The sequence below is a fragment of the Melanotaenia boesemani genome, chromosome 2 (assembly GCF_017639745.1).
Source record: "Melanotaenia boesemani isolate fMelBoe1 chromosome 2, fMelBoe1.pri, whole genome shotgun sequence".
Lineage (NCBI taxonomy): Eukaryota > Metazoa > Chordata > Actinopteri > Atheriniformes > Melanotaeniidae > Melanotaenia > Melanotaenia boesemani.
Window position 1 is genome coordinate 37,967,983 of NC_055683.1, and position 23,464 is coordinate 37,991,446.

Sequence of the window (23,464 nt, forward strand, 5' to 3'; positions counted from 1 at the left end):
AGCTGAAAACAACAGTAGGATCAGTCAGGATCGGTTTCCGTCTGCAGACGGAACGTCGGGATTGCTGCTGCTAGATCTTTGACTCGTTCTTGGATCGGTTCTGTTGGATCTACTCACCTGTCTGTAGTAGGCCCGACTTCCCATCGTCGATCCCAAAGTAGTGCTCTATGTTAGGGAGGACGCCTGGGAACGACACAACGACACCAGTAAATCCAGCCTAACAGACCTGGATCAGGCCAGAGGAGGTTTCTGATTGGCTGCTGCATACCTGCCACGGTGAACCTGTCCATGTAGTTGAGCAGGTTGATGTAACAGAGGATGAAGACGGTCAGCAGCGCCCGGACTGTGGACACGCCGCTGGACGCCTCCTCCTCCTGCTGCTGAGCTGTCCCGCCCTGATCCTCCGGACCCTCTGCCTCGCTGTCGGAGGAGAAGAACGACGCCGAGTCCGACGTGTGGTTGCCCAGAGACATGGCTGCAGCTGAGGAGGAAGATTGGCCAATCATCATCATCATCATCATCATAATACAGCGCTTTACACTTGGACCAGAGCAGCAGTTTGATGGATTATCGATCTTCTCGGGCGATTCTTCCAGGCCAGTTTGAGGATTTTCTGAATGTTGTGTCAGTTGGAGTAGCTACAGTGGAAAATGTGGAGGTTCAGGTCTGCAGCAGCAACGTCAGCAGATGCTGCTGCAGACCTGCAGAGCATCACATCCAAGAGAAAAGGAGGAAGAGATGGCAGCAAAAGGAGAAGCAGAGGAAGGCATGACCATGTGAAACTGCCCTGCACATGACGAAGCCTCACTATCTTCAGACGGAGTTCAATAAAACATCAGATATATGACACCAAATACTAACTAAACCAGAGTCATGGTCAGAAAACAAAAGTGAAATCTTCAGTCACATGCAGAAGTTATTGATGTTTATCTGGAAAAACATTCCAGCTGTTGACCAACATCATTCCTGGAATTATAACGACACGACCTGGAGAAATACTGACCTATAAGCATAAATATACCAGGGTCAGAGGTCAGGGCCTCAGTCTGAAGTCACTGCTGGTAGTTTGAGCTTTAACGTTATAATACTGACATACAAAACAAATAAAATATATAAAATACAAAAATATAATAAAGTCCACATGAAATCCAAATAATATTCATTGAAAATTTACACTAAGCATAAAAGGCTTTGTCCATGTTAATGGAGGTTACAGCTTTTAACTATAGCTTGGAAAACAACAATCAGGCAGTTCTAACAAGATCAGAAAGGTTTGGACACAACCAAACAATGCATGCTGACTGCAACTGTACCTATAAAAGACATAATAGTATCTGCTGCTCACTGAGAGACAGACGGGATTGAGGCATGATTACTACCTTAACAGATTCCCATTAATTTGCCAGAAAGCAGCTCTATCAGGCTCTACAAGCCTGCTGTACGTTGCCGCCGGCCCAATTTCAGCTTGGTTCTGTAACTTTGATGTTTCCAGAACTGAAATCTTTATTTCATTAACTTGTTTAGATCCAAGTTAAAAAGGATTCCTGGTGATTCCAGCCCATTTAATGCTCTGATTTCCACATTTAATGCTTAACAGAAAGACACTAGCTCTTTATGCTGGACTGCTGGACTAATCACACTGTGATGGACATTCTTTTTTATGATTATTTTATTAAGTAATTATATTCTTGAATTGAATTACAAAGTGAATGCACATTCCAGAGTTATGGATGCCACGAGGAGGACTTTGTATGTTGGTATTAGAGATCTCACACTGACAAGTTGCTGCACTTCAAGCTGTCCTGACCTTCGCTCCTTTTGGCAAACTTTCATTGATCAGCGGTATCAATACCTAATCAGGTCCCCCGCTGTCCTCCTGCCTCACGCGCTCAGAGCGCACGAGAAAACAGTGAGCTGCTGGTTGTAAAAATGAACCGCTGCGTCTCAAGAGGGGCACCAAACCCCATTAATAATTATTACTATTTTATATAAATTATCACTTAAGTTTATTCTAACGTCTGAAGCATGACTTGATGGTTTTCTAAAGAGTTCTCTGCTTAATTCGGCAAGAAATACATGCAGTTAGAATACACATTAACAATCTGATAAAAACTAGACTACTTTGATGTTGCTGAAAACTGTCAGATCGATTTAAAAGGCTAAAAGTAAAATAAAAGTAACGTTAAATGTCCAATCATTTAATGGATTTCGGTGCAGACGAAAGAAATTCTCCACTGAAAACGCTGACTACGCGTCTTTTAAAACAGCAGACAGGTTTTTATTTCCTCCTCCAGTGAAGGTGAGTTTAGTTGGTCTCCGCTGTTAGCCTGTTGTTGTTTACCTGTGAGGATGAATCAGGGTTGACGCTTCTGTCTTCCTTCTGCTGCCGCTTTAAATCTTCTCACTGGGTTAAAAAAGTCAATGGCGGCCCATGTTAACGAATTCCGGTTAAAACTCTGTCCGACAGCCCTGTGAGGGAATAAACAGCTAAAAACCTGAATGTTTGCCGCTGAACGCTTCAGAAATGACGTTGCTTTGCCGCCGCCATGACACATCTGACCCAACTTCCGCTCATACGCTCACATGACTTGTTGTGAGGCATCACGTGACTAAACCCACATTTATCAGTTTCACTTTTAAAATCAGTTTTAATAAACTCAGCATTTCAGAGTCCTGCACATATTTCTAAAGCGATCTATTTTATTATTTTATTATATTTATTACAATTGTAATGTAAAGAATTATTAAATTCTAATTTCTTTTTTTCTTGTCAGCAGGTTGGAACTGTGGACATTTTTTTTCACAAATATCTACATCCCATAGAGGAAAGCCTGTCTATCCTCTTTTTTGAAAAAAATTAGTTTTTCTTTATTTTAAAACCTACAAACAGAAATAAAAATGTGGTTCTTCAAAAATGTCAACACATTTCCTATAGTAGCTATTTATCAAAAATTAGAAGTTGCCTTATTGAAAAGGTCTCATATTGTGGCTCTAAAGGAGTTTTATTTAGCTGGCTGAGGGAAAATGTCTCTTTGGATTGGAAAGGCTGCAGACCCCTGCACTAAACACATAAACAGGTTTAGCAGCAGTTTTCTCTTTAAACACCAACAGTTAAAATATTTCTTCATATATATTTATAAAATCCAATATTTATGAGAAATGTTCAGGATTCACTAACTAAAAGGTAAAAAGTCAGCAGGATTAATTTAAAGCTGTGAAGCTGCTTCCTTCTAAATACAGAAGGAACAATATGTGATGAATATCAGCATCAGGTGAACAGACAGAAAGCAGGATGAGAATCTCACAGCTTCTAGATGATGAGGAGAAATATTCACAATATGCACAATAACTTCCATCCATGCACCTTCACTGCTTCATTATCCAGATTTCTGGCCTATAAATTCTCTAAACTTTCATTTTTAGCTTGACTGCACATGCAGCCTCTGCTACCGGGAGTTAAAGGGTTAACATCCGGTTTTACAGGTTTAGCGTCAGGTGTGTAAATGTAACTATAAACGTGTGGTATCCACAGAAAGTCCCAAATCTCAGCTACCAGCTCAGTAAAACCATTTCTATCACCAACACACACAGTTAAGACAACAATTAAAGGATCAGGTACACAGAATCACAATTTTCCAAACATTTGCATGGATTTTGACAGATAAAGAGAAATGTTGGTTCTTTTTCTTCTTTCTGTGATCAGAGCCAGTGAGAAAGAAGAGAGAGAGAAAAAAAAGCATTAATGTGCGATAAACAAAAAATTACCGGCGTTAATTGAAGCCATAATAACGTTTTAAAGTGCCCAGCCCTAAAATTTGTTTTATTTTTATATATTCATAGTACAGTGGATATTTTTGTTTTCAAATTATGTTTTAATATGAAAATATTCATTGCATCCTATGTTTCCATTCATATATGAATAATTTAATATATAGTTAAATATTTATATTTGATCTTTATTAAATGTAATAATGGACTTCAGAAAAGGGGAAAGATAGTTTTTACCAACAAAATAAACATACTAATTAATAATGTTTCTACATGTTGGCTCTCTTCTCCATCCAGCAGTTATGAAATCACCACCCTTAAACCATGTTCGTTCAGCTTTTTTTAATTTAGTAAAAATAGAAAAATATCAAACAGAAAAAACGTTGATAGCCAAACATTCTGGCTTTCCAAACAACTCAAACATCTGTAATAGAAATTCTGCTTTTTCCAGATAAATTAGAAGGAAAAATTAAATCTGGTTATTCAAATTTTTATAATAAATAGCAGCTGAAATACAAGGACAGCTCTATACTTGTGTTCTACATGTGCAGCATTGGGGGCCAGAACAAAGAAAATGGGACGATTGGAAAAGGGAAACATACAGGAAGACGTAAAAGCATCGTAATGGAAAACTCCCAGAGACATGATCCCTGTTTGTAAGGAAGGATCTCTACATCCACATAAGACAAACGTAAACCAGGAGACGACGTTAAAACCAGACTCATCATGAATTTTATGTTTTAATTGAAATAATTCAACCAGTCGGAAACAAAGAGGAGACTAAACATCAGTCATGTTTCTCCTCACGTCGCTGAATTTCATCTTAATTCTACTTCTTTGCAACAAGTCCTCATCAGAAGCTTCGGTTTGGCCATGAAATGATTCACTGATTACAGCAGCTGACGGTAGAAACGTGACCGAGAGGCAGAAACACCAGCTCAGATCCAGACTTCGATGATGTCTCCGTCCTCCATGTCCAGCTGGGCCGGCGTCTCGCTGCCCGTCACCTTGAAGCCGTCATAGTGGAAGCGGACCTTCCTCTTGATGCTGGTGGACATGTTGGACAGGTACTGGGAGAAGATGGAGTCCAGCGGCGCCTCCTAGAACGAACAGGAGACGTCAGACGTTCGTGTTTGGATGATGAAGGAAAAATGAAAAAAAGAGAGGAGAAGACACGAACTCTGTGGATGGAGAACTCCTGAGAGGAGTCCCGGTCTTTGCCCTGCAGCCTCACGGTGATGATGCTGCTGCTGCTGTCCCTGTTGTCCTCTGCTGCCATGACAACGCACTCTGGACAAAACAGAAGGAGGGTTTAGAAGATTCTGGACGTGACCCGTCGCTGTCGGTTTGATTTTCCTTTGAAATGACTTGTATTTCTGTTCCTAAAATAACATGAAAAATTTGATTATGAGCCAATTTATTTTCATTTCACTTCTTCCATCGGAGAAGTCACATGACCCAGACGCTGTCTCTGCTTCGTGTCCACACCTGAGCTTAATGAAGTCAACTTTACACAAAAGTCAGTAAATGAGCTCTTTGCACATGTGCAGATGTAAAAACACTACACAGATCAGAGGATTTATAACACATATTACCTGTAAACGTTTTAACCTTTCAACTTCCTGATGTTCTGAAACGTTAGTGTGCAACGCTGAGTCGACACAAAGGACTAAATTATTTATTGCCAGTAATGATGCACGTTATATAAGACATGACCATAACGAATCTACAGCAGGGGTGCAAAAGTCCAGTCCTGGAGGTCTATCCTGCAACTTCTAGATGCTTCCCTTCAGCACACACGATCAATGACATGAAAAGTGACGACTAAGTTCTTAATCCCAGAGGGAAACTGTAATGTTGTAATAGATTTTATTTTTTAAATTAAAAACAATAAAAATCAATCAGAAGAAGAAGATAATGTCTTGTTCTGCAAGGTGAATTCAAATGGCTGCATTCCCTCATTCAGCTCTGCAGAGGCCAGATAAAAGGCCAGTCATGGATTCAGGTGTGCTGGAGACGGGACGCATCTAACAGCTGCTGGTCACCGCTGATCTAGAATAAGATCAGATCTTTGGTCTGCATGTGAACGAGGTCACCGTCTGACTTCTCACTGGGGTTTGATTGGGAACAACTTCAGCGTTTGTTTTTTAGGGTGTTGAACCTCATTAGATCTGGACAATCTGGCCTCAAACCAAGATTAACTCAACATGTTACCTCGACTACAATTAATTAGCAGCTATTTTAGTATCGTTTTATTTTTAGCCTTCGTAGCTAACTTAAAGTTTTCATTGCAAATACAGTGGAGTGAAAAGTGTTTGCACCCTTCATGATTTCTTTTTTTACTGTCACACTTGAATGTTTCAGATCATCAAAAAAATTAAATATTAGTCAAAAACAACACAAGTAAACACAAAATGCAGGTTTTAAATGAAGGTTTTTATTTTTAAGGCAGAAATAAAGATCTAAACCCTCATGGCCCTGTGTGAAAAAGTAACTGCCCCCTAAACCTAATAACTGGTTGGGCCAGTCTTAGCAGCAACAGCTGCTATTACACATTTATCTTAACTTGCACTGAGTCTCTTGCAGCGCTGTGGAGGACCTGTGAGCCACTCATCTTTGCAAAATTCTTGTAATTCAGCCAAACTGGATGGTTTTCGAGCATGAACCGCCTTCTTAAAATCCTGCCATTCAGAGGAGGACTTGCTGGTGTGTTCTGGATCTTTATCCTGCTGCAGGACCCAGGATCGGCCACAAACAGACAGCCAGACATTCTCCTTCAGGATTGTTTGGTAGATGGCAGAACTCATGGCTCGGTTTATAACAGCAAGTCTTCCAGGTCCCGAAGCAGCAAAACAGCCCCAGACCATCACACTACCACCACCATATTTTACTGCTGGTATGATTTTCTTTTGCTGAAATGCGGTGTTACTTTTACGCCAGATGTAATGGGACACACACCTTCCTTAAAGTTCAACTTTTGTCTCGTCAGTACAGAGTATTTTGCTAAAAGTCTTGGGGATCATCAAGATGTTTTCTCACAAAATTGAGACGAGCCTTAACGCTCTTGTTGCTCAGCAGTGGTTTTCATCTTGGAACTCTGCCATGCAGGCCATTTTGCCCAGTCTTTTTCTTATGGTGGCGTCACGAACACTGTCCTTAACTGGGGGAAGTGATGCCTGCAGTTCTTTGGATGTTGTTGTGACCTCTTGGATGAATCGTCGCTGCGCTCGTGGCGTAATTTTGGTCGGTCAGTTATGTTTTAACTGGTGAGGGCAAACACTTTTCCACACAGGGCCATGTCGGTTTGGATTTTTTCTCCCTTAATAATAAAAACCTTCATTTAAAAACTGCATTTTGTGTTTACTTGTGTTGTCTTTGACTAATATTTAAATTTGTTTGATGATTTGAAACATTTAAGTCTGAAAAACATGTAAAAAAATCAGGATGGGGGCAAACACTTTTCCACACCACTGTATTTTAATAACAGAAGAGCAGATACTGATTTTATAATAAGTGAAAGGAAGCACGCACAGTTTAACTAAATATGGTCATTTAATCACCATTTATAAAACATATTTAAGAGCTAATTTAAATAATTGACATCAGCAACATTCTGGATGATACAGATAATTTGTTAAACTTGAGGAATAATATTTTGTCTTCACTTTTCTTCTGACAACCAGCCTGGACACTGCTTGTTCTTTTCAATGTTAAATATTAAAACCAAGATAAATATCTCAAATTAGTGCAGCTTGGTTAAAAAGTTTACACATGCATGTTGGTTCTCAGCCTCTTGTTGTAAATTTAAAGATGAAGAAGCGATTGAATCCAAACAGTTTACAGGACGTGGATCAGCTGGAAGTCAGGTGACTCACCGATGATGTCAGCGATGCCGAGGCCGAGCTCACCGACGGTGGAGTCCGTCGACAGCTCCTCTTCCTGCCTCAGCAGCAGGAGGCGAGGGGGCGGGACATCCAGGATGACGGACAGCCGGCTCACCACTTCGCTCAGCTGAGTTGACTACAAACATCCAGAAAACAAACAGAAACAAACCAAAATGACGTCTGATGATCGGAAGAGAAAACAGTTGCTCAGCATCATCTGAAAACAAGACTCAGAAAGTTTGGGTCAAAAAGACAAACGTGTGAAGTTTGTCAGTTAAAAGAGGAAAACAATCCAAAACATCTGGGCTGCTTTGGGATTCGTATCAGAGGACAAACAGCTGGACGTCCGTCATGAGAAGGGACAGACCGATGTCTCAGACGTACCAACAGTACCGGGATCTTGTGGATGTCTGTCCGGCAGCGGATCTTGAGGGGGATCTCTCGGACCAAGTTGGAGCATATCAGCGAGCTCTGGGAGTCGGGGATCACAATGACAACGTCGTCGTCTTCCTGGTCCTCTACATGTGTGGATGGGGGGGTTTGATTATATCTGGACCTCCTGTTTGGATTCTCCGGGGACAGGATGGAGCTCACAGCCCGAAGCCTCCGGTTGACTTCTCTGAGGAGGAAAGATCCAGAAACAAACCTCTGAATGTGTCCGACCCCGTTTACAGAGTTTCACAGAGTCCTGAAGAACCGAACCAGACTCACTTGATGGTCTTTGTGACCTTCCTGGACCGTTTCTGGACGGGACTCTCAGGAAGAGGAGGGGGGGACGGGCAGCGGGGGTCTTCTCTGAGACCAACAAACAGCATAAACTCATTACACATGCTCAGAGATGCTCCGCCTGGATGTGAACGGTCTTCAGACTCACGCTGAATTTCTGAGGGTCCGTGGTTCCGCGTCGTCTTCGGAGTCGCTCAGAGAGATGACGGGCTCCCGCGCTACCTGCGAAGAAAACTCCGCCCACAGATCTGCACCGTCATCTGGTTGAAGACAGAAACCTATTATAGTAAACAAATAAAAACCTCCATCTAGCGCCAGCATCTCAGTTGTTACCTGAACTCTCCACCTCTGTGAGGAGACCTGCTGATGGCTTCAGATGCAGACTGCTGCTCACCTGAACACACAACATCATCACCATCATCATCATCATCATCATCATCATCAGAGACAGACCAGTTTCCTTCGGTGGCTCCGTACGTTGTCGACAATAAAAATAGTCAACAACGAATTTACCCATCGACTATTGTCGGCAAAAAAACAAAAACAAAAAAAAAAAACCTACAGAGTGAGACATCGTCTTCTTTTCTTATCTCTGCTGAGAGTTGCACATGAACAATAAAGTCCACCAGGGGAAAAATATGGTGGCCGACCAGGGAACAAACGGCGGCAGAAGACGTCAAAAGTCTGAAATAACTTCACATTAAACTTACAAAATAAATTAAATACATGTGAGATTTGTAAAGCGGACCTTGTGTACCACGGAAATACGTCTGCAATGCAGGAACAATTTAAAGAGGAGGAACGGCGGACTTACATAAAAACCTCATGCAAGAATTAAAAGCTGAAAGTGAAATAAGAGCTATTTAATAATTATAAGATACATAATCTGATTGGTTGACTAGTCGTTTTAATCCGTACCTTGTTGGAGTAAACCTGCACGGGTTTGATCGCTGATGGGTGGAGGATGCGCCGCCGTTTTGGTGGCGGCTTCACAGTGTGGACGTCACTGTTTGACACCTGAGGACAGAGACCAGCTGGACTGAGACACCAAACTCGACATCTTTCATGTTTTTCTCATCAGCTTCATTTAATAGATGTTTTCATTTTATTATCATTTCTTCAGAGACAGTTTTTAGAGATGGGAGTTCATGTTTGTACAGACTGGGTCTGGGCGGGTGGAGGGGTGCATACGTTTGGTTTGTATGAGGGTGAGTTTGTGTATGATTGTCCCTTTTTATTCTTTGATCCATTCACTCATTCTCTAATGTGTGAAGGCTTTAAGTTTTGTTTTTAATAAGCATGATTTGTTTTTATTGTGTTCAGCACTTCGTGTATGAAAAGTGCTTTATAAATAAAATTTGATTTGAATCTGTTAATATTCGTCTTTTTTACATTTCATCCCTTCAGAGACTCTTTCCCTCCTTATAATGTTCCCTTTCCTTCCTCCCAACACTCGATTCTTTCCCCGCCAATGACAAAATTTTACGGAAATCCGTGTTTTCAAGGTTGTGATATGAGGGAGGGTGGGAGTCCCTCCTGGGTCTAAACTCAAACAAAGAAAATTCTGTTCTGGAAAACTGAAGGAGGCGTGTTAAGTTTTTCTATTAGCAAACAGCACAGTACCAAATCACCTTTCATACAGAAGCAGCAAAAATTGCTTCTTATAATACGCAGACTTTCACATTGGGATTATTTTATAATCCACTCTTGGCCTGCTTCCTTCTTACCTTTGTGATCATATTTCATTTAAGTCGGGTAACTATTGTCTGTGCTCTAATGATATTTTACTGACAATCCTCAAAGCTCCCACTGAATTAGGTAAAAAGGCTTTTAAATCCTCTGCAGCCTGGAAAAACATACAGACAGACTTAAAACTGCAGGAGCTGATCTCAGAGCTTTAAAAAATGTCTAAAAGCTGGGAGGCTGACTCCATAGGTGTCTCTATTACCCTCTTAGATTTATAATTTGAATGTTTTATACTATATGTTTTATTTTGTTTGTTTTTTGATTGGTTGGTTTAATGATTACTGTCTGTAATGGGATTTGGACTGCTGCTGTCTTAGCCAGGGCTCCCGTGAAAAGGAGATTGTGTAATCTCAATGGGACTTCCCTGGTACAATAAATGTTAAATAAATAAAATAATAAAAACAACCTTGTTTACATTTAAAAAAATGAGCTAGAATAAAAATTTTAACACATTTATAAATAGATAAATAAACACAAGGTTGTGGTGCAGCCAGTAAACAGGCGTCCAACATTAATGACCACCATCCATCCTGGACCTGGTAATGAGTGGCTGGAAAAGGACAATAAATATTCCCTTCATTCAGAATCACAACGCCACATTTAGACTGATATGAATCATGACTAATGAATGGAAATATGTCAAGTTTATAAGAGATCTGCAGCTTTAGGAGATGCTTCTGGTGTTGATGAATAGAAATAAGACAGTTTTTTGTTGTTGTTTAAAAGCTGAAGTTGGTGTGTTCAGTGTTCACACCCTAACAGCACAATTTTAGCAGGCTTTAAAACATTAGTGGACATGATTTAAAAAGGTAATTTATTAATACTTCTAAATACTCTAGTGAGGAAATAATTAAAGGGTGTTCTAACACTGAGCATACCAAGTAATGAAGAGTTTCAGGTGCTATTTCGTCCCATTATTCATTCATTTGAACTACATGTTTGTTTTTCATATAAAATTCTGGAGTGTAAGATTAACGTAAAGTATATATAATTTCTTATTTGAACCAAAACCTAATAAATGTATTTAAGCTACAACATGGAATGGAAAAACTCAACATAAAATTAAACATAAACAAACTAATGTGCACAAGGTTTAATAAAAGCGGAACACCGAGTAAACAACACCAATTTCTGTATTAAACTAAGGCATGCTGCTTTTTGGTTGATGGTTAATTACTCTGGCATCCTTTTAGGTTGTCTGCTTAATTAACTAACAACTTTGATATAAGTTCTGCTTTTCTTTACGTGTTTTTATTGACTTTTAAATGAAAAACAACTAAAGACTCGCCCACAGCAGCAGACCTCTGACAGCATGCTAACGCGCCTAGCTAGCTCTTTTTCCTGTCGAAGCTAATTTTAGTTGTTTCTGAGTCTTCGTGACTCATCTGTTTGCCTCTAACTTGTTGTCCGAATTATTGAAACATAACAGAGACTCTTTCACGCGCCAACGTTCCCGCATGAAATGTCTTGTGATGGATAAAACCAGCAGCGTCTCTGTTATCACTCACCGCTTCTGCCATGTTCGTTTCCTTGCCGCTCGCTGCTGCTGCCTTCACGAACTGTCAGACATCATGAGATTAGCGGATTACCCATTAGTGCTCCCTTCAGGGACTTTGGGAAATATATACACACTTAAATCAATCTCTCTCTCTCTCTCTCTCTCTCTCTCTATATATATATATATATATATATACACCTCAGACTCTCCAGGCCTCAGTTGGCAGGTTAAATGTTAAAGTTCATGACAGTCCAGTTAGAAAAAGACTGTATCAGTATGGCTTGTGGGAAGGGTTGCAGGACAAAAAAAAAAAAAAAAAAAAAAAAAAAAGACCATGGAGGCACGACTTACGTTAACAATGCTGCATCTGAACAAACCACAAGAATTCTGGAACAACGTCCTCTGGACAGACCAGTGGGATTTGTGGGAAAACAATAACAAATGTAATCTGAGTTACATGTTGTGTACAGTGTTTTTATACCATATATGAAGGTCATATAACCACAAATAACTGCCATTGTTTATATACATATTTATATATATTTTTAATGTTGTTTATATTTAATATCAGATGGTTAAAATAAATGTATTTAAATGCAGACGTCTGAGGTCCTTCATGTGCAGGTTAAATCAGTGTGTTTATGTTTATGTAAAACAACAAGGAGAAGACACACAGATGTAAAACCAGTGTATTTGTGGACACCACAGCAAACATCAGCTCCTGACACATAAACAAAATACAGTTTGGACCCTGAAAGCTGCAGAAGAACCAAATACCAGCGGCATGCTGGGCTGCCGTTCTTCTTCTGGCCAGCAGGTGGAGCTCCAGGAAAAGGTTTGAGGTTTGCTGGTTTCTTTCTATGAGACCTTCAGGACATGGTCCGGTGAGATCAGAGGTGGATGGAAATGTCTGCTCCACAAAGAGGGTTGAGAATTCCCGAACTTCTCTCAAAAAAATGGAAATATGGTCTGTTTAAAAAGGTCATAAAGCTTACACAGGCTTTATTTTGGCCTTTATCTACCAGCTCATTTCTTCTTGTTCTCCTTGCAGGCCACCACGTATCGCTGGGCCACGTTGAGCGGAGGAGAGTAACCGTCGGCGTACGAAGTGTCCTCAAACAGAACCGAGTAGTCGTCCTGAGGCTGTAGACGGAAACACAGAGACATTACCGGCCTGAAAACACAAACCCAGACCGATCCAGAAAGTCGGATCAGAGTCAAATAGATGATCATTTCCATCCATGCTGGCTCTGCACCCCAGTGGAGCAGATCTGGTCCAATAATCCCCCATTGTCATATTACCAGAAGATTTATCCTATTATGACTTTTATTTAACTTTCTCTAACCTTTTTAAACACAACACCCGACTCACCTGGAGAGACAGAATAATAAACCAAATGCTGAACTTGTTGACTGATCAGAGAAATTTAGATAAAACTTCAACGCTCCATAAAAAAGAAGCTGGTCTCCACCCTTTCACCACATCCAGCTGATTCCTCCTATAACAACACCCGTATATGAATGTATTATTATTGACATGTATTATAAGTAATATTAGGCCTGTCACGATAACAAATTTTGCTGTACGATAAATTTTCTCAGATATTATCGCGATAAATGATAATATTGTGCAAAGCGATAATGTTGTCATTTTGAGACCATTTCAACTAATATAATAATATAATGACAATGCCATAATAATACCTACGGTAGTATATAGGCCTATGTATATGTGCCTGCGCATTACAGGGGTTATTACGGTAGACCAGGAAGTGGGGGCTTTGTACTGATGTTGTAGGCTACTTGTGTGTTCTGCTTACATGTGGGGAGCAGTGAAACAATAAATGAGGAGGTGCTTGCAGCTATTATTTCTCCATTCGACTTATTTACATAATTCAGCATAAGAGGATTAGCGCAAGAGCGTGAGAAGACACTTAAATACGCGAGTCTCACGGCCAATGCGTGTTGGCAGCCCTGCAAAACAAATGCGGCTTACCGGCTCGCACAGGTGCTTCACCACGGTCTCATGCTGCAACATGCTGCCGTCAAGTATGACACTAGAGAGATCACTATGCAAGAAACCAGAGCGTTCAGTCGAAATACTCCATAGTGAAACCTATTGTCATACACAGTGTATGGTAAAGTAAGGGGGGGACAAATAAAAATTATCGCGGCCGGCGAACTTATCGCGCTCATATTTTTCTACCGTTCAATTAATTGACTTATTGCTTATCGCGACAGGCCTAAGTAATATATAATCACATTAATACCTAATAAATAACACTATCTTTAATCTAACATTGTGATTTTGGCTTTATTTTTTAATATTTGTTTTTCTCCTCTATGTAACATAATATTGTAGTTTTGTTTGGTTTCGGTTTGCATCGTTCTACCTGTCATTGTTTTTTTTCTTGTAATAAAATCAAATAAAATAAAAAGGAGAAGAAACTACTTGATCTGGTTCTGCAGCTACAGAAACACAGACAGGATGTTGAGGTGAGTCTAGTTTTCAGTGTTGGTGAGTTTAGGTCTGCAGCCAGCAGACTCAGCAGCAGCTCATCACTCATCTCCAGGTGAACAATAGTCACTATGTGCTCCATCCACACAGTACAGCACGGCGGTGGCAGCATCATGCTGCAACACTTCAGGCTTCCTCAGTCAAAGATGATCCGAAACTCTTTAAATGTGTTTTTAGTTGATAAAAAACAAGTTTTTTCATTCTTACAAACATTTTGTGGGACCGTTACTGCTTTAGTTCTTATCACGTGACCCAAGAAGCTCAGATAATTTAATGAAATGTCAGAAGTAAATAAAACAAGAAAAATAAACTGAGGCACGATGAACGAATAAATCTTCACGTTGGAGCGTTTTAACGATATGCGAGCTGTCAATCATCAGGCGTGTCTCCGTCTCCTCCTCCTGAGACTCTGACCGAAGCCGTGATGTGGAGGTGAAACCACTCGTCTGGAACTGAGCGGAAAGACGTGGCAGCATCAGACTTCGGAGCGATCATCAGCTGTTACAAGGCTGAAAGACTGGTTGGATTTTAGCTTCTCTGTGCAACCTTTGATCCTTTTTCAGCCGAGTGTAGATCCTGTAGAGTCAGAACTGGCCACAAGTTGGAGCCACAAAGACTCAGATTTCAGCTCCTGATTTCAGCATTTTCCTTTTTTAAACCCCGTTTTCATTTTGTCATCATGAGTTTTAAGTAGTTTCTAAAAATGTTTGTTTCAAGTTAACAGAAACTAAACAAAGTGGAGAGTTTGAACTCTTCAAACAAGCAAATCAATATGAATGAACCATGAAAGGTTTGTAGGAACAGCTCATCAGAGTTGACTGATGTATAAACCCCCAACCCGGATCATTCGGGTCTGGATCTGACCTCAGTGAGGACGCCTAACAGTGAAGCAAAGCTGTCTAAAACTAAACAATCCAAAGACGGAGCGCTGAGAGTCTCACCCTGTGTGGTGGAGTGTGGATCAGGGCCCGGTAGAAGCAGGTGGTCTGGGGGTAGAGGGCCAGCACCAGCTGGTCCTTGCTGAACAGGGCCTCGGGGTCTGTCTCCGGGTTGGCCTTCCACTGAGGAAGAGGGATGATCCGCCGCCTGCTCAGGGTGTGTCTCCTGAGGGTTTCAGAGAAGAAAAAATTTCTGCTCAACAAATCAATAAGAACATCTACTGACATAACGTCTTTTACTGAAAGAAACAATTCCAAGAGTTGTCTCTGTGTAAAATGTAAATAATCCCAGAATCTCATCCATTCATATTTTATTCACAGTAGAAAATAAATGATGAAACATTTCACCATGTGATGGAAAACATGAGCTGATAGTGAATCTGATGCAGCAACATGTGTGGAAAAAGTTGGAACAGGAGCAACAAAGGCTGGAAAAATAACTGGTACAAACTAGAAACACCTAGCACTTGATAACTAATCAGGTTAAATGGCAACAGGTCAGTAACATGACTGGATATAAAAGGAGCATTTCAGAGAGGCAGAGTCTCTCAGATGGAAAGATAGACAGAGAGACATGGACAGGAACAATTTCAGAAAAATTTTCCTCAGACTTTCAAGATCCACCATTTAACAGTGTATAATATCATCAGATGATTCAGAGAATCAGGAGGAATCTCTGTATGTATGGGACAAGGATGGATGCCGGTGATGTTCTGCATTTAAAGCAGACATGATTCTCTACTGGAAAGCACTGCATGGACTCAGGAAGACTTCCAGAAACCACTGTCTGTCAATGTAGTTCACTCTGAAATTCACAAATGCAGGTTAAAGCTCCATCATCACAACAGAAGAGTCCGGCTGCTGAACTGGCCTGCCTGCAGTCCAGACCTTTCACCAACACACAACATCTGGAGCATCATGGAATCCAGCAAACAAAGTCCAGGACTGTAGAGCAGCTAGAATCCTGCATCAGACCAGAATGGGACAACATTCCTCTCCTAAAACTCTATCAACTGGTTTCCTCACTTCCCAGACGTTTCCAGACATGTTAAAAGAAGAGGAGATGCTACACCATGCTGAACATCACCATGGAACTACTTTTTACACCATGCTGAACATCACCATGGAACTACTTTTTACACCATGCTGAACATCACCATGGAACTACTTTTTACACCATGCTGAACATCACCATGGAACTACTTTTTACACCATGCTGAACATCACCCTGGAACTACTTTTTACACCATGCTGAACATCACCCTGGAACTACTTTTTACACCATGCTGAACATCACCCTGGAACTACTTTTTACACCGTGCTGAACATCACCCTGGAACTACTTTTTACAGACGTGTTGCTGCATCAGATTCACTATCAGCTCATATTTTCCATCACATGGTGAAATGTCTCAGTTTCTACATCTGATATGTTGTTTATCTTCTGCTGGGAATAAAATATGACTTGATGAGATTCTGTTATTTATATTTTGCACAGCCTTCAAATGTTGTTGAAATCAGGGTTGTGAAATAAATCAGGACAAATCAAACTAACAGGATATTCCAGATGAGGATGATGAAGCTGAAATTAAAAACTCACTCTTTCCCTTCTTCATCGATGTCGTCTACTTCATATCTGCAGGGAAATAAAATGTCATGTGTTGGAAAACTGTGTTAACATCCTGAACACACACATCACAGTGTGTGTTGCTCTTACTTGTTGGTGGAGTGGCTGTAGCTGACCACCTCAGCCAGGATCCACTGCTCGTCTCCGTCCACGGCTTTCACCCTCGCCGCCACCTTGTCGCCCTGTTTGGCCACATAGTCGCTGCTGGCCGGGATCGCCCCGCACAGCGGAGGAGGGCTGAAGGGGGAACATTACTGTTTACTACGTCTGTGATTCAGAGGATTATTTGGGATCAGATTACTGACATCTCTGCTGTCTCAGAGGTGAAACTAAAAAAGAAATTTTCCCTGATGTTAGCTTAAAAAATGGTGGTTATCTTAGCTTTTATTTCACTCTGAATTTTTCTAAAATACAACTAAATATAAATTATTTAGTTAAAACTGAGAAATTATTTTCCGCATCTTCAGTGACCAACTTCATTGTATTTAGAAAATAGAAATTCAGATTATTTTAGTTTTCCAGAGGAATCTGTGCCCATTCCCGCTGAATACAAGATGTCAGCTGATCATCTGTCCTGGTTTTTGCTTGCTGATTCTCATCTTCGTCATTCAGAATGAGGTCAGACATCATTCCTGCTGGAATAACCACGAACCTCATGGAAAAGACGCCACATGGACACTAGCATTCGTCTCTTTCCACTTCTCCATCAAGGTCTCCATAGGTACTGATGGATGACCCATTTGGTGGATGCTGCTTTTATACTCAATTATGACACCCTCACCTGTCACCAGTTAATCTATTGATTGAAGAATCATCCAGAACCCTTTCACTGGATATTCTAGAAACTTTTCTGTCTTTATTTGCTTCTATTACAACTTCTAATGTAGTGTTGCTGCATCAGAATATAAATCAGAATGAAGTTGCTCTGTGAAGATGTTGAAAATAACTGATTTGGATGCATTTCTGTTAAAAACAAAGGTTCAAATGATTGAAAAATGGCAGATTTAAGTTTTTGCTGTCTTGAGGATTGATTTCACAAAATAATTTGACATCGGGTGTTGGTGTAGCAGACACCTTTCTCCGGGTTTGCCGATCCACAGGGGGAGCGTCATGGCCGACTGCTGGAGAAGCGTCATTAAGACGCCGCGTCTCATCGTCTTCCTGGGAGGGTCGCTGTCGTTGTAAACTCCTGCCATCTTAGCCGCTGCAACAACCAAACAGACCCTAAACGTTTAAAGTCTGCTGTTAGAGATCTCTACAGAGAATTCTTGAGCACAGACACATACCGATCCTCCTCTCCTCCAGCAGAGATTTGATTTCTGCTATTTTATCGAGAGCGTGACGCAGGATGCTGCGAGGAGTACAAAATGGAGATGAAACTTTAATGACCTTTTATAAACTCCCTACACACAGAACTGAAGTTATCAGACATGGTTCCAGCATTAAGAGACGTTGAACATGTGACTCTGTACCTGCACTCTGCCTCAGCATCTGCTTTGGCTGTGGTGTACAGCCCCCTCAGTTTAGTGCGGTAGTATGGAGAAGCTGAAAGAAACAAAGTACAAGTCAAGGAGCCGTCTAACAACAAGTAAACAGACTTCAAAAAAACCTTTCAGGCTGTTTCCATCTCTTTTGCTCACATTTCCACCAGGTCTGTACATAATTTATTTAGCCTAAATTCCAATTAATTTCTTTAAGTTGAATTTGAATTGAGATGTAAACAGGAAGTGTGATGTGGACAGAATGATATCAGATCATTCAGACACGGTAGCTCTATACCAGCAGATGTAAACACTATGTTTAGTGGGAGGATTGTTGTGACTGACTTTTGTTTTCTGTCTGCATCCTCTCGTGTGTTTTCTGGATGTTGAGCAGATTGTGTTCGCTGCGTGACCTCTCCTCCTGTAACAAGACACAGTAATTATTGGGTCATTGCAGAGTAAACATGCTGGATTGGTCACCTGTTGTGTCTGAGTAACTTTCCTTACCTGCGTCTGTTTGATGAGCTGGTGGAGCTCAGTGAGCAGCTCTGCTATCTTTGTATCAGCCGACATGTCTCTCACCGTCAGCTTCTGACATTCAGACAGACGTGTTACAGGGCAAATGATACATTTCGTGTTTAATTCAAACTAAAAAATATTAATCCAGATGTGTGAATGGAGTTCTGTTTACAGCTTCAACCGTGTCAGTAAAGACTCGTATAAAGTATTAAGCAGCACTGTGATGTTTTCTGATGAAGCTGTGAAAGATGTTTACTTTGTTTTGATGTGGATTCCAAAACGAAAAGCCAGAAAATATCTTTATAAATTTAAACACGTCAAAATACCGTAACGCCACTGCTGTGCTAACTGTGTTAGCACTGGACTGTCTCACCGCATAATTAGATTTTTCTTTAAATATAAACAGCAGCGACGTGATTCTTATTCAGACTCATCAATAATGGTGATCGCAATCGTCAGGGGTCACTTTTTTTAGAAGCTTCCCGTAAAGTCACTCACCGTTTATTATTAATTGTTTATTTACCGTCAACTTGCTAACGGAATAGCATTTACTTCTTTGGTGGTGTGAAGTCGCTCCATCAGCTTTGAAACGCACAGCGCCGCCAGCCACCTGCTGGCCTGGGGAGGTACTGCATCTCACATGTAGAAAAAGGTTCGTTTGTCCCAGAAAACTGACAAAACGCGCTTAATCTTTATTTTGGGAAATGTAATTTGACCTGCTCTCAAACACGTAAACCTAACTACAGTTGAAATTCAAAAATTAGAATATCGCGCAAAACTTAGTTTACTTAAGCAATTCAACTTAAAAAGTTAAACTAATATATTATATAGACTCATTACATGGAAAGTGAGACATTTCATGCATTTATTTGTTATAATTTTGATGAATATAGCTTACAGATTATGAAAACCCAAAAATTTTAATCTCTTAAAATTAGAATAGTGTGAAAAGGTTTAGTGTTGTAGCCTCTTAGTGCCACACTCTAACCAGCTAGTTAATCCAAAACACCTGAAAAGGACTCCGGAGCATTTAAATTGTCTCTCATCTATTTCAGTAGAATTCACAATCATGGGGAAGGTTGCTGACCTGACAGTTGTGCAGAAAACCATCATTGACTCCCTCCATAAGGAGGGAAAGCCTCAAAAGGCAATTACAAAAGAAGTTGGAGGCAGGAATTCATGCAGATGGGGCTCAAACCAAGTAGAGTTCATATGCAGGACTACTCCTCAGATGGTTAACATTTCTGTTTTCATAATCTTTTTTTTAAAGTGATTTAATTTAATATTAAAATTTTCTGAGATTTAGATTTTTGGGTTTTCATAAGCTGTAAATCATAATCATAAAATAGATCAATAAATTCTTGAAATATCTCACTTTGCATGTAGTCTATATTTATTCACCTTTTAAGTTGAATTACTGAAATAAATTAAATGTAGCACAATATTCTTTTTTTTTTTAGTTTCACCTGTATAAACCAACAACTGACTCAAAAACAGGATTTTCAGAAGTTATTCTGAGAACCAGTTTATGACTGTTTGCTTTAACATCTCAGCTTCTATTGTTTCTACTATGAAACATTGAAAGCACCTGTTTATTGGAATCTAGAAATTTATATTTTTCCTGTTTATTGCAACAAGTCATCAAGAATGAAATTTTCCATCCAGCCCATGACAGAAATGTTCCATTATTCATGTTTAAAATTGAAAGTTTTAACCTGAAACTTCATTTCCTTATGGTTTTGTCTGACCAACTGTTTAAAGCACAGACAGTGAAGCATTTATTTTTCCAAGATCATTCATTACTCCAGTCAGTAAATTAGATTTCAGCTAACTGGGGATTTAACAAAAGTATGGAATTAAACTCAGTATGGAAATTTGTTCATTTACCACAATCTTATGTTAAAGAAAAAAAAAAAAAGTTTTCTACTACATCTAAAAACCATCGCTGCTATACTGGGTTTGAGGAGTCTGACAGGATGAAACAAACACTCAGTGATTTAATAATAACTTTAATAAAAACATGGCTTCAAAAATAAAAAGCTAAAAACCATAGAAAAAAATGACCCTGCTGCCACACCACAATCCTAGGTACACCATCGCGCTCCGAGCCAGCACACAGGTGCACACCAACACAGGTGGGAGCTTTACAACACCTACGGGCGGAGGAGTCGCATCAGAGACCAGCAGCTGGCTCTGTGGGACCCTCATCACGCCCAGGTTTAACCCCGCCCATTGGAGCGTCAACACGCTCCTGCCGTCTGCACGTCTCGTTCCGTCGCCAAGGAGGCCGTGGTCGGTTTCCGGTAAAAGCCGTCCGAGTTGCCCTGGTTTAGGGAGGAAAAGGGGAAAAGTTAGACAATAAAATAAAATAAATCTTCAGATGCAACCCCTCCATGCCTGACAATTGTATTTACAGAAAGGAGGTTAAAACCTACACAAAAGCACTTATTTGAGCTTTCAACCTCAGACTTTTTTTCTTTAAGAGATAATGAGCAAATGTTTGGACACTTTTCACTGGAAGCAAAATAAATCATTTATAAAACCTTTAAAAAGTTGTTTAAATAATGTTTATGTAGAATATTATAAGTATTGAGTGTATATTAAAATGAGTGCAATGTGTCCTTAACTAGTGAAGTGATAGTAAACAAATTTACCAGAATGAAGTACAACAACTGGTTCTATAAGGGTTAACATGCCTGTTTCCAGCTTGTCCTGTGGAGGCTGGCCAAAGTTTGAGAAGAGAGTTCAGCATAGATTTTTGCTAACTTAGTAATTAACCTGAAACTTGTTTACACCAAATCCCGTTTAAAAATCAAGTCGTTCAAAGTTCTAAGCGATTCTAAGCCGATAATCCACTACATAATTTAATGAGTTGATAAATAACAGGAAGAAACTGGACCTCACAATTCGGCTTTAGTGATTTCGACATAAAAACAAATAAATTGGTGTTTGGGTGCAAAGTTTGCGTTTTAGCGCACAGTCGCTCAGACAGTTGAACGTGATTGACAGGTATCCTGTTTCAGTGTGACCACGCCCACTTTCCCTCCAACCTTAAAAACATGCCAACGTTGCACGTTCAAAGGGTCCAGTTTCTAAAAGTGTTAATTCTACGTTGGTTTATTAAGTTATTTCAGTGTCAGAGCTCTGTTTACCTCAATATTCACTCCTTGGCTTTCTTCTCGCTGTTCTGAAGTTTCTCCACTATTTTGCGCTCGTGCCCTCCAGGGTTGGGTCTGTTCGTGTTCTCGCTGGCCTCCTTCTTGGTTCTACCTTTGCGGGCTGAACCCTCTAAAACACAAAAGACGGAAAACGGATTTAACAACAACCCAAACTTCGGCTAATCAGCATTAGAAAAATCAGCGTTGCTCACCGGTGTATTTGTCGGTCAGGCTGTAGTAATCATACTCATCGTAGTACTTCTCCTCGAAGCTGGAGGGCTTCAGGTTCTTCACGTCGACGTGACTCATGTCAGTTTATCGGTCAGGGAGCAGAAAACCTCAGAGCTTCCAGACCTTTCTTCGTCTTCCTCTCAGTTTGTTTTGAGGACTTGCTTCTCGGTGGGTTTTTATGGGTTACTGCGCAGCCGCTCCTCCTCCTGCGCGTGACCCCTCCCACAGCCGTTGCATCAGAAAACAGCAGACGCACGTGCTGCGCGTTTGAACCAAAACATTAAAATCGGCCAAATACTCAACCTTTTAATAACACAGCATCAATTTAAAGCTGTCTGCTTTGGTGGTAGACATATGAAAAGTGCCCTGTCAGCTTATGATACTACTCTTTTCTTTAGAAAGCAAAAACAAAGTCTCTCACACTTCATCTGTCAGAGAATTCTGAGGTTTCTGGCCTCAACCTTAATCCAAATAAATGTGAAATCCTTGCTTTAAAATATATCACTAACACTGAAATATCCCGTTTAGAAATATAGTCAAATACTTTGGAATCACAATGGATGGCAAAAAAAAAAAAAAAAAAAAAAAACTGAATGTATGAGAATATCCACCCAGTAATTTCATCCATGTAACTGAAACTTAACTCGTGGCTGGACAGAGACTTCTCTTCATGGCAGAGCGCTAGTAAATAAAGCAGAAAGCCTTTCAGCAGCATCCTCTCTTGCCATTAGATTTCTAAACATAAGAAGTCTTGTTTAGAGAAGATTCATTTAAATTTTATTTGGACGAATAAGCCACACAAAGTAAAAAAAATCTAGCAGATGTCAGTGTGTTAGATGTGTTCTTTACTTAACACACCCAGATAGCATGTGGAATATATCTCCAAACTTTCTCTTTCATACCTTTTTACTAATGTACCCTGATGCTGTTGGTACTGTTGAGCTGTCCAACTTCCTCAAACAGGTGGTGAGCCCTCCAGCATACCTTACAAATACTTTATATGAAACAGTGTCGATATCACAGAAAGAAGTCATTATTCTTTAAAAACTGGTTTAACAACAACTTTCTAAAACAGCTTTTTAACTGGGAAGGGTTTCCATACTTGCATGAGGAGTTTTTACAGAAACAGAGTTCCTGTCTCCCAAAAGGAGCACAGTCCTGTAATAAATATGTTATGTGTTTATTATGCTGCAGCACTGATCTCTGCGACTCCATTACTTTAAATCATTTTAATATCACTGTTAATGGCACCTCTATCTCAGACAAGAAATTCAACAATGCCTCTACGAGAAAGCCACTCATCTCAGGACCAGCAGTGCCAGTCAAGCATGAACGGACTGAATCTCTGTGTTTACGCTCCCCTATAAATAC

At 40.2% G+C, this 23,464-nt stretch overlaps 4 protein-coding genes across 5 annotated transcripts in view; all 4 read right to left on the bottom strand.

The window, feature by feature from the left end:
• The window catches only part of spns1 (spinster homolog 1 (Drosophila)), a 13,250-nt gene extending 10,684 nt beyond the window's left edge, over nt 1-2,566 (bottom strand). Inside the window, exons 1-3 of the mRNA XM_041973981.1 lie at nt 2,342-2,566; nt 269-481; nt 118-183 (exon numbers count right to left, since the gene is read on the bottom strand). Of these exons, the coding sequence (XP_041829915.1) occupies nt 118-183; nt 269-473 (271 nt within the window). The 5' untranslated portion in view covers nt 474-481; nt 2,342-2,566. The remainder of the gene's footprint in view (nt 1-117; nt 184-268; nt 482-2,341) is intronic.
• A 1,533-nt stretch (nt 2,567-4,099) lies between these two features.
• On the bottom strand, nt 4,100-11,715 carry LOC121633797 (nuclear factor of activated T cells 2 interacting protein). The gene is made up of 9 exons (XM_041976055.1): nt 11,633-11,715; nt 9,297-9,395; nt 8,712-8,772; nt 8,527-8,638; nt 8,364-8,447; nt 8,037-8,271; nt 7,644-7,788; nt 4,949-5,058; nt 4,100-4,868 (listed from the first exon to the last, which is right to left on the bottom strand). The coding sequence occupies exons 1-9, from the start codon at nt 11,642-11,644 to the stop codon at nt 4,707-4,709; spliced, it is 1,020 nt and encodes a 339-aa protein (XP_041831989.1). The 5' UTR covers nt 11,645-11,715; the 3' UTR covers nt 4,100-4,706.
• Nucleotides 11,716-12,295: 580 nt separating this feature from the next.
• Nucleotides 12,296-19,305, bottom strand: sgf29 (SAGA complex associated factor 29). 2 transcript variants are annotated; one of them, XM_042004595.1, is made up of 10 exons: nt 19,203-19,305; nt 18,693-18,776; nt 18,531-18,606; nt 18,177-18,249; nt 17,991-18,055; nt 17,779-17,908; nt 16,795-16,941; nt 16,678-16,713; nt 15,082-15,244; nt 12,296-12,765 (listed from the first exon to the last, which is right to left on the bottom strand). In XM_042004595.1, the coding sequence occupies exons 2-10, from the start codon at nt 18,756-18,758 to the stop codon at nt 12,649-12,651; spliced, it is 873 nt and encodes a 290-aa protein (XP_041860529.1). In that variant the 5' UTR covers nt 18,759-18,776; nt 19,203-19,305; the 3' UTR covers nt 12,296-12,648. The 2 variants fall into 2 exon arrangements, with proteins under 2 accessions (XP_041860529.1, XP_041860535.1); XM_042004601.1 differs by having other exon boundaries at nt 19,228-19,301.
• Nucleotides 19,306-20,289: 984 nt separating this feature from the next.
• On the bottom strand, nt 20,290-22,235 carry nupr1b (nuclear protein 1b). The gene is made up of 3 exons (XM_042004612.1): nt 22,075-22,235; nt 21,857-21,992; nt 20,290-21,028 (listed from the first exon to the last, which is right to left on the bottom strand). The coding sequence occupies exons 1-2, from the start codon at nt 22,169-22,171 to the stop codon at nt 21,865-21,867; spliced, it is 225 nt and encodes a 74-aa protein (XP_041860546.1). The 5' UTR covers nt 22,172-22,235; the 3' UTR covers nt 20,290-21,028; nt 21,857-21,864.
• Between the last annotated feature and the right edge of the window lie 1,229 nt (nt 22,236-23,464).